The sequence below is a fragment of the Hyperolius riggenbachi genome, chromosome 1 (assembly GCF_040937935.1).
Source record: "Hyperolius riggenbachi isolate aHypRig1 chromosome 1, aHypRig1.pri, whole genome shotgun sequence".
Classification (NCBI taxonomy): domain Eukaryota; kingdom Metazoa; phylum Chordata; class Amphibia; order Anura; family Hyperoliidae; genus Hyperolius; species Hyperolius riggenbachi.
The window spans coordinates 64,831,260-64,842,737 of record NC_090646.1 but is presented as its reverse complement, the minus strand read 5'-3'; the positions used below and the strand labels follow the sequence as shown (position 1 = coordinate 64,842,737).

General features: G+C 42.2%; 1 protein-coding gene across 7 annotated transcripts in view; it reads right to left on the bottom strand.

Annotated features, from left to right (window-relative positions):
• Window positions 1-419: 419 nt before the first annotated feature.
• The window catches only part of LOC137562977 (RING finger protein 24), a 146,732-nt gene continuing 135,673 nt past the window's right edge, over window positions 420-11,478 (bottom strand). For all 7 annotated transcript variants that reach the window (XM_068274867.1, XM_068274884.1, XM_068274901.1 and 4 more), the window contains 2 exons: window positions 7,264-7,343; window positions 420-2,736 (listed from right to left, as the gene is read on the bottom strand). In XM_068274867.1, coding sequence (XP_068130968.1) covers window positions 2,598-2,736; window positions 7,264-7,343 — 219 coding nt within the window. In that variant the 3' untranslated portion in view covers window positions 420-2,597. The remainder of the gene's footprint in view (window positions 2,737-7,263; window positions 7,344-11,478) is intronic.

Genomic DNA, 11,478 nt, shown 5'->3' with positions numbered 1-11,478 from the left:
ATTTGATCTTTACTTAAAGAGGCACTGTAGTGTCATATACTAGACTGTAGTATATTATTCAGGGTACCCACTTTTACGGTAATTTTCCCAATTTCAGCATCAGAAACGCTTCCTATGTCTATATATTGGTATGTAGCTCCCGCCCTTCCAGTGATGATTAGCCTAAGCTGTTTAGCTATGTGGCATTCTTCTCCCAGAGCATTCTGGGCGACCAGACATTAGTGTGATTGGAATTGTCGGAATTGTCAGAAACAAACATTCCACAGAGCTTCACCTGACAGGACTAAAGAGTTTGCTACCTGTGCTAAATTTCAGAATGCAAATCAGGGTGAGGAAAGACTAAATAACTGACTAAACACTGACTATAAAAATAGATATTGAAAAAAAAAATAAAAGTATTTAATCATTACATTATTTTCACTACAGTTCCTCTTTAATAAAAAATTACATTTTATCTTATATATACAGGTTTTGGTACTTAAACACCTAATTTGTTGGTTGCCATGAGCAACAATATAGGTACATTATGATGGATTTCCAGTTGTAGTTTTCTCAGTTGTGGGGCATAACCATAGCTATATATTTCTATGGCTGAAGAGATGCATTATTTGCATCGGTCTGTGCAATGCAATTTGGTTAATGAAGAAACCACTACCACAAAAAATAGATTATGTAACGAAAATCCCTTTGTCAAGTGGTTGTGGTAACAACAGGGATGACTAGCCAATCAGAAAGTAGTTTCCAGTCACATGGCCTACCAGGAAGAGCCACTTGGACAATGGCCAATAACACAAGGCCCGGGATTGTCTGTCCAGATTTTCTCTCATGACTTAATATCTACTAGTTTCAAATTCTACATTTACCCCCCACAATCCATGTGTTGTAAACAGTGTTATGCTGGGCATACACGGTAAGTTTTATATTACCAATCGAGCCGCTGATGGCTCGATTGATAATATTCAACCTGTCCGATACCCCGCCGGATCGACACTGCGCTCTATACCGGTGGGAAGAACAATGGCAAGAAACGAGCGGCTCATTAGCAGCGCCCGCGGGGACGAGCGGCAATCGATCCGCGCGGACAAGCGGTGATGCGCCGGCATCGAGCCGCTGGCTCAATACCGGCGCACTATCTGTAAGATAGTATGCCGTGTATGCCCAGAATTAGGCCTTAGTGCAGAGCTCATTAAGAGGGAAAAAACAAACAGGTCTACAATACATGTTAGGACCGCGACATATGCAAGATAATTAACGCAAACTCCTCTCACAGAGTGTAACAAGACCCTATGGTAAAACCCATTAGCTTTATGTAAAAATACTACTTCTTAAACTTGAAACTGGACACTGAGTGACAAAAATATTCTATTAATAAGGGGAAAAGATGCTGCCTGAAGCATCCAATCAGATTCTAATTTCTATTTCCAAACCTGTTCTAGAAGAACACATCTTATTGGTTGTTGCAACCAAGTCATACCTTTACCTTTTCATAAGGACATTTTTCAAATCTGGAGGACATTTCAATATAAGTGAATAAGGTCATCACGGAGATCAGTAAAGAAATACAAATAGAGATGGGCAAGGTTTTCCATATCCCCTACCCTTTTAAATATACATCAAAGAACCCAAAAGGTGCCAGACAGACCTTCATGGCATTGTGAAAAGACAAGTGAAATGTAGCCATTTCCCAAAAGCAGCCATTTTGTAGGCCCAACCAGTATGCACAAGACCACAGCTAACAAAATGGCCATTACCACTACGAATGAGGTGAAAGAAGGCTAGTAAACCGGTGGGCTGTCAATTTGTGCGAAGCAAGACTGTGGCCCACAAAATGGCCATCTCCAGTAAGTGTAGGATGAGACCTTTGTTCATAAAATGATTGACTCCACCATTCATCAGGCAGGAAGTAAGCTCACAAAATGTGTGCCTTCAATGCGTGTGAGAATATAGGCCGAAAGGAAATGTCCACGTCTTCCACTCTATTATAGATGATGGAATAGCACACAAAATGGCCTCCTTCACAATGAGCGAGGCAGTAGGACAGCCTATAAGATGGCCAGATCCACATGTATTAGACAACGCTCCAGTTATGTTATTCTGCTCCTGTTGTAGAGGTGACACATGGACAGATCGGTTTTCTGTCATAAGCCGATATGTGCAGCTCTGGTAAGCACTTTGCATAGTGTGGCACCATTTTATCTCCTGGGTCTTGGCCTCCATGATTTCCCCTCCCTTTATAACCTTTCAGCAGTGCTTTATGAGATCTGGCACAGTGAAGCTTCCAGTAAAGAGTTATTTAAAATAATAAAAAAGGTAATAAGTAGGAAAAAAAAGTTGCAACAGTTTCAGTGAAGTCCTGTAAAGTGCTCGTCCAAGGCCAAACACTGCTGCCATTTTCCCTTGTTGACCGTCTCTCTCCTGCGCAGAGCAGGCAACGAAAAGTGCTTTGGTTACTGTAGAGTCCACACATCCATGTCATGATCGTCATGCGTCTCCACCAGCCACCGGCGAGGATTCTGGGACCTGCCTCGAGGAAGCGTGGCAGAGACATGAGATCTGTGGCTTCTTGACTGGGTGACCCATAGGGTGTGGGATGTAAGCTATACAATGTTTTCTGCGCCGGGCAGAGGTCCTTGTGGAGGTCCATGTTCCTGGTTGCCGTGTAATTGTGCCAACTGTAAAACGGGCATGTTGCAGAGCGGGCAAACCTTCCGCACTTCCAGCCATTTGATGAGGCACCTGGAAGAAAAGAAATCCGTATTAGAGGGGCTGTGTGAGGAGAACTCCAGAATCACTCAGTCTATAGCTCAGCACCAGTGGAAATAAAAGCTTGGTGCGTTACCCAGGTGATGCAGGATGCACTACTTGCGCTGGTGTGATGTCGGGCATACACGGCACGTTTCTGGATGCAATTATGTGCCGGATCGAGCCACTGGCTTGATTCCTGCGCATCCCCGCTCATCCGCGCGGATTGATTCCCGCTCGTCCCCGCCGGTGCTCCTCATCAGCCGCTCGATTCCCTGCTATTGTCCGCCGACGGGGATCGAGCAGGGAATCTATCCGGCAGGTCACCAGACCAATCGGATATTATCAATCAAGCCCATCAGCAGCTCGATTGATAAGGAAAGAAAGTGCCGTGTATGCCCAGCATAATGCTGGGAATAAACCATTACAATTCTGTTAGATTTTTCTGTTAGATTATTTTATCTGTAGAAACTGGTCATTATCTCTGGTGCATTGTCTTCTGGTTATCTCCGGCTGAGTAACACAATGCCTAATTGCTAGGGAGATAGATGGTTAGATAGACCATTTCCAACATGTTGGAAATCATCTATCTGGCAGGAAAATCTAACAGAAAATCTAATTCTAGGAATTCACGGTACGTTTTGTACCATGTAATCGAGCCGTTGGATCAATTCCGGCGCCTCCCTGCTTGTGCCTGGATCGATTCCCGCTCGTCCCCACGGGCGCTTCTTATCTTCTGTTCGTTTTCTTACATTGTCCTGCCCGCGGAATCGATCCGGCGGGTGATCGGGCACGTCAGATTTTATCAATCGAGCCATCAGCGGCTCGATTACACGGTACAAAAACGTACCGTGTATTCCTAGCATAATGCTGGGCATACATTTGCCCACTCGATCGATTCCCCGCTCGAGTCGCTTATCTTCTGCTCGTTTTTCTTATCTTTTTGCATTGTCTTTAATAAGGAATCAAGTGGCAAAACGATTGGGCGGGAGATCGGAAATGATCTCTCAAGCCATCTAAATGGCTCAGAATCGAGCCATGTATGCCCAGCCTAACAGAAAATTGTATGGTGTATTCCCAGCATTATGCTGGGTACACACAATGTGTTTTTTCAGATGATTTTTCATCCAATCGATTTCCGATTCAATTTTCCAACTGATTTCTGATTCAATTCTGTTATCTTTTCTTATCTATTTCCATTCACTTCTATGAGAAATCTATCAGAAAAACAATCGAAAATAAGATCGGACATGTCAGAAATTATCTATCGAACCATCTATCTGATGAAAAAAACGTATGGTGCATTCCCAGCATTAGACATGGTAGAATTGCTGTGCTCTGCCTGCGCACCATGGCGACTTTACCAACAGTTAGTATATCAGGCCCATGTCTGCCAATCCCAGCTCACCCAGTTTAGCTAACACACACACACACACACACTTTTTCCAACATGTTGGGGGAAAAAAATCTGGCAGGTAAATCTAACAGAAAATTGTATGGTGTGTACCTAGCATGGCATCAATTCATCAAAGGCTGCTGGGTACACACCATACCATTTTCTGTTACTTTTACCTTATACTCTTAGCCATAAACCCTGATCAGAGATTTTCCACATGCTTGTTTTAGATGTCTGATTCAGAAACTACTGATACCAAATAGATCAGCAGGACGGCCAGGCAACTGGTATCTTTTAATAGGTAATAAATACGTCAGCCTCCATATACCTCTTGCTTTAGGATCACACACACACACACACACATATATTATTACTACGAATAATACAGGTAGTCCCCAGTTAACGAAAGAGATGGGACTGTAGGTTCGTTCTTAACCTGAATCTGTTCTTAAGTCAGAACATTGTGCCATCTCTGTCCCCTGTACCTCCTCTCTGCCTCCAGTGTCCCCTCTGCCCTCTGTACTTGCTTATACAAGTTTAACAGACTTTTTTTTTTTTTTTTTTTTTTTATTATCGATTTTCTCAAAAAGTACAAGTCCAATTTGAATTTTATTTTTAACTTGTTCCCATGGAAACAGAATCCATGCTGTTCGTATTGGCGGGTCGTTCGTAAGTCGGGGACTACCTGTAGTAATATGACTATTACTGACTATGCATTTTATTATTCGTTTGTTATTGACTAATTGTTTGTCTTCCTGAAATGGTATATGATTTTTTTAATTTCAGTATTTTAGATATTTTCTTAATCAAAGGGTTAAAACCAGTGTCCCTTGTCATGTTATCTCTGCGATTAGTCAATCTCAGTGATGAAGAGAGTTGGAGAGTGCCGATTGGCTGCTCTCCTTACAGCTGCGGGTCCCTCTAAGAGGGTAAAGACAAGTTCTGTAACGGATATATCAGGTTGGGATCACATATGCAAGCTATATTCAGGGCACTCAGTATTTAAGATCCTAGGGTCCATAGTAGATAGACCTCTTACTACAGCACTAGTGTCACAGGATCGAATCTTGGCCAGAGCACTATCTGCATTCTAGTTTAGTTCCCCCAAAACTGGTCTCAGACTATGGCTTAGGCAGGGTTTAGATTGTGAATTATTTGGAGGGACAGTCAGTGACATGACTATGTACTCTGTAAAGTGCTACAGAAGATGTCCGTAGTATATAAATACACAATAATATAGTAGGACACTAGATTGACTATGTCAGGGATTCGATTGTGAGCGCCTCTGAGGACAGTCAGTAAAAGGACTATGCACTCTGTAAAGTGCAGAAGAAAAAGTCAATGCTATATAAATACATAATAATATGGCAAGATATTAAACTATAACTATGGTAGGGAGTGTGACGCTTCTGAGGACAGTCAGTGACATGACTATGTGCTCTGTTAAGAGCTGTGGAAGAAGTCATTGCTACATAAAAACGCATACTAATATGGTAGGACACTAGACTAGGATTATGGCAGGGATTAGGTTGTGAGCTCCTCTGAGGACAGTCAGTGACATGACTATGTACTAAGATTTAAAGAGACACTGAAGCGGGAAAAAAAATATGATATAATGAATTGGTTGTGTACTATGAATAATTACTAGAAGATTAGCAGCAAAGAAAATATTCTCATATTTTTATTTTCAGGTATATGGTGTGTTTTATAACATTGCATCATTCTCTAATATGTGCAGATTACACAACACTCTGCATTCAAAATGATTCTTTCAGGCCTGGAACCCACTGAAAACCGCAAACGCAAAACGCAACCGCTAGCGTTTTCTCTGAGCGGTTTGCAAGCGGATTCATGCGCGTTTTTGGTCGGGTTTTGCAACATTGTATTTTTTTCCCCAGCGGGTGCCTAGCGTTTTGCGTTTTTATCCTGATTGGTCCTGTGAATTATTTTTCATTTTGTTACAGTGTGCTGAACCGCAAAACGCTAGCAAAACCGCTCAGTTTAGGTTTTGCTGAGCGTTTCCGCTAGCGGTTCAATACTTAACATTGAAGAGCTAACGCTCCCAAAATGCTGCATGTCCTGCGTTTGCGTTTCCGAGAAACGCAAACGCTCCTGTGGAAGTTGCCCCATCCATTAACATTAGCCCAGCGTTTTGGCAAACTGCTAGCGTATCGCAGTGCTGCCAAAACGCTGCCAAAAGCGCTCCTGTGGGTTCCAGCCCTCAGAGCAGTCTGTGAACTAATGACCTCTCCTCTGGCAGATAAAAAGACATTTGTTTACTTACAGTTGAGACAGTAAAAGTCAAAAAACAGCCCTCTCCACGACTTTGAAAGTCGTAGAGCTTAATGGCTTTTTTGCATAGAGATAACAACTGGAGTTTCTTAACTCTTCCTGTACTGGAAACAATTACACTGATGTATCTGATCTTAATGTTTTATTTCTTAGCTGTGCTACACATACAAATCATAATATCATATATTTTTTTTCGCTTCAGTGTCTCTTTAAGTGCTATATAAAGACATACTGGTACTAATAATACGCAAGAACATTAGACTATGACTATTCTAGGGATTAGATTGTGAGCTCCTTTGAGGAGAGTCAGTGACATGACTATAACCCGCGTTGGGCGTTTGACCCTTTTTTTTTTTTTTAGATTTCTGTGCGTTGGACGATTTTGTTAAGCGCTTTTGCAGAACGATTACGTTTTTTTCACTTCCTGACGTCAGTCAGCAAATGAACTCTTTAAACCAGAAAAGAATAAATACAGTGTATTTATTCTTATAAAACGCTCACGCAATCGCTGCACAAAGCAATTTTGTGAGCATTTTGCGTTTTCCTATACTTTCCCATGAGGCGGAATCGCCTCAAAAATGGCCCATGCACTGCTTTTGTGAGCGGATCGAAAACAAAACCGCTCAGATGTGAACTTTCTCATAGAGAATCATTGTATAAGCTCTTTCAGGGCGATTCTTAAAATCGCCACCTCTTAAAAAATTTCAAAAACGCCCCTAGTGTAAAAGTCCTACAGAAGAGGTCAGTGCTATACATGTACAATTTACTAAGGGGTTATTTTAACCTATGAAGTCGGAGTTCTTTTATAGCACAAGGTTATCTGCAGTACTTACTTCCTGTGAAAGGCGTGTTTACAGGGACATATTCCCAGCTCATCTTTGGGCTTGAATTCCTCTAGGCAAACCGCACAAATCTACAAAGAGAGAAGAAATAGGTCATCAGAGCCAAAAAGAGAAGCATATTCCATTGCAGTACAGGGAGTATTTTCCTGCAGTGTCCGCATGCTGTACAGTATAGGGAGTGTTTTCCTGCAGTGTCCGCATGCTGTACAGCACAGAACTGTAGCAAGACTTTACCAGCCGGACCTAATTTACTATACCAAATAAACTCAGGGCTCGTTTCCACTATCGCGAATCTGCATGCGTCCAACGCATGCAGATTCGCACATGTAATGCAAGTGGATGGGCCTGTTTCCACTGTAGCGTTGTTGAGGTGCGTTTTTTTCAGCGGTAAAAAAACGCACAAAAGAGCCAACGAATTCGCCTGCGAGTGGAATGCATGCGAATCGCCGCTAATGTATTTAATAGTAAAAACGCATGCGTTTGTTACATGCGTTTTTACCCGCGATTTCGCACCTTTTTCAATTTTATTTTGCCCTGGCAGTGTCATGGTTAATTTCGCATGGCACCCTGCCATGCGAAATCGCACGCGAAATCGCGGGTAAAAACGCATGCGGAAACGCATCCGCATGCGTTTTTACAAGCGTCGGAATGCCGGCGAAATCGCGTCGCAACAGTGGAAACAAGCCCTCAAACTGAGGGGGTAAGGGGGGGGGGGGGGAGAGGGGGATTCTACAAGTAAACATCTTTTTTTTTTTTAACCAAAACGTAGTTTATTGAGAACAGTGTAGCGATTGTTACAACATTGCCTGGTGCAAGGCAGAATGCACATATAGAAACATATACAGAACATAAGTGTAAATTAATATACAAGGTATATAATTACATAGTGGGAATAGGGAGACACATATGTCAAGTATTGTAGCTTAAAGGTTTAGATCTTTTACATGAGGGAGCAAAAGGAGAGAACGTTGTCATACAATTGAGGTATACATTTCTGATACAACTTAGATGGCACAGTGGGTCGCATTACTGAAGATCAAGTAAGGACCTGAAAAGTGAGGAGACATTGGCCTCAATTCACTAAGCTTTATCAAACACTTTATCAAACGTTTGATAATTTACCTCATGGGTAAAATCTAATTTTGAATTTACTATGGTGTTATAGATTTATTGAACGTTTTATTGATAAAACATTCAATAAATATATAACACCTAAGTGAATTCAAAATTAGATTTTACCCATGAGGTAAATTATCAAACGTTTGATAAAGTGTTTGATAAAGCTTAGTGAATTGAGGCCATTGTATGGCAGAAAAGGGCCGAGATTTAAAGGTAACTATCTCTCTATCCAGCTATCCCATATCAGGTGAAATTTATTTATGGCGTTCCTGTGAAGATAGATGAGCTTCTTGTATGAGAGAGTGCGATCTATCCTAATTATCCAGGCCTGGAGTGTGGGAGATTCGGCTGAAAGCCATTTTTGAGCTATTTCTTGTCTAGCTTGGAATAATGTTTGAGAGATAAGTATTCTGGTATTATTAGACATAGAATCATCTGTAATTAGACCTAAGATGCACATAGCAGGATCCATCTTCACGGGGCAGCCCATTTTATCATGTAAGAATTGTATTAGTTGTTTCCAGAACATTTCAATAGGGGGGCATTTCCAGATTAAGTGAAAGAAAGTGGGAGTAGTGGAGGTCCATTTAGGGCAAACGGGGGATATGTTGGGGTCAAACTTAGCTAGCTTTAATGGAGTAAGATAGGCTTGGTGGATGATGTACACCTGGGTAAGGCGCTCTCTGATAGATGGTGAAGTAAGTCTAACCGCCTGAAGAATGTCATCCCAGTCCTCATCATTGATTTCTAAGCCACATGCCACCCAGTTTCCCCTGGAAGGGGCATTATATATATCCGATTTATGTTGAATAAGAGTTGAGTATAGTTCTCTTATCATATGTTTCTGTTGACCATTATGGATCTTATCTATAATAAGGGATGTATGTGTAGGTGCTGTTAAGGTGCCAAATTGGGCTTTAAAGGCATGAGATAACTGAACATATCTAAAATAGAATTTAGGCGGGAGGTCAAATCTGGAAGAGAGTGTCTCAAATGAGAGAAGCCTGCCTTTCTCTAAGATCTGACCCAGGAAGACTATACCCTTTGACACCCAAAGATGGACATCAGGGAGGCCCTTGAGTTCAGGGAGGTGGTGGTTGTTCCAAAGGGGAGTGTGGGATTCCATTTGAGTGGTAGGGAAATACCGGAGGTTCCACTGCCACACTTTAGTTGCTTGGTCAAGGAGAGTATGTGTTTTGGGGCCTCGAGGTAAGGAACCCCTCATAAGGTCTAGAGCAAGGGAAGCGCATCTGGGGTCCCTATCATAACCATATATTTCTGGGTTATAAGCCGTGTCTGAAGAGAACCATGCTGCTATTTGCTGCAGCTGTGCCGCAATATAGTATTTTTGGAATGAAGGTAGGGCTAATCCGCCTTCACCATTGGGGTTTTGCATTAGTTTATAGCGAATTTTCGCCCGCCAATTGTTCCACACTAAACTAAGTATTAATGACCTTAGGCGTTTAAAAAAAGTGTTGAGTAATATAAACTGGGGAATGATGGAGAACATATAAAATTTTAGGAAGGAGGATAATTTTTACTAGGTTGACTCTGCCAGTCACAGAAAGGGGAAGTTTAGTCCATGATCTGCTCTTGTCTCTGACCAGCTGGAGAAGAGGATATACCTCGTTGTGTATATATTGTTTGGGATCTAGATGGATAGTAACTCCCAGATACTTAAATGATGTCACAATTTGCAATGGTGGAGCAGGTACAGACGTTTCTGGGTCGGGCTGGTCTATGAGTAAGATTACTGATTTTCCTTTATACTGAGTAATACCCAGACTCCTGGATTACATCTAGTGCTAGGTTTAACGAGGGGCCTATATCAGCCAAATATAGAATGGTGTCATCCGCATACATGGATATTTTCTCATGTGTATGAGGAGTACAAAGACCATGTATATTTGGATGATCTCTGATTCTGCATGCAAGGGGTTCAGCTGCTAGAGCATATAAAAGAGGGGACAGGGGGCACCCCTGCCTTGTACCTCTTTCAAGGGTTCAGAGACCCAGGAATTTGTGCATATGCGGGCACAGGGATTTGTATATAGTATTTGTACCCATTTCATAAACCTGTCTCCGAATCCAAACCTGGCAAGAACCGCCTGTAGATATGGCCATTCTACGGTATCAAAAGCCTTAGCCATGTCGAGCGAGGCTACCGCTCTCTGGCCTGGGTTGCTGTGTGCACATTGAAGGTTTGCCATAAGCCTCCGGATATTTATGGCTGTATTCTTGCCAGGCATAAAACCCGTCTGATCAGGATGAACTAGGTCCAAGATTACAGTGTTAAGTCTAATGGCAAGTGTTTTGGCCAAGATTTTTGCATCAACCGGAAGTAAAGATATGGGCCTATAAGATTCACACAAAAGTATATCCTTCCCAGGCTTAGGAAGCACTACTATTAAGGCCTCACTCATTGTAGTGGGTAATGTGGCATTTTCAAAGGCCTCTTCATACAGTTCTAAGAGTAAGGGCGATAGTTCCTTTGAGAACCTTTTATATATTTCAATAGGGATGCCATCCAGGCCGGGGGCTTTTTTGGAAGGGAAACTAGCTATCGCCATTTCAAGCTCAGCTATGGTAAAAGGTTTGTCCAGTAGGTCACGTTGTTCAGGGGAAAGGCGTGGAGGGTAATTTCAGTTAAGAATATCTCAGAGTCTGCTTGGGTTGCTGGCGATTTAGTTTGATGTAGGTTCTTATAGTATTCCCGAAATGTGGAGTTTACCATTTCTGGGCTCCGTACCTCCACACCTGCCTTGTCTAGGATAGATGCAATTACAGGGGGTGCTGCATAGGTACGTGAAATTTTAGCTAAAAGGGTACCAGTGCGCTCCCCCTGCTCGTAGTATGTCTGTTTTTGAAAAAAGAGGGAGGATTTGGCCTTTTCTTCGTGGTGTAGGGCCAGGCTTCTGATAGCACGCTGCCAACTCTCATAATTAATGGGCTGTGGCTCTTGGAGGTATTTCTGTTCTAAGGAGGCTACCTGTGTCTGGAGTTTTTGTTCCTCTTGCATGTTTGATATTTTATGGGAGGAGACTGCTTTAATAAGGATACCTCTTAGGTAGGCTTTAAAGGTTTCCC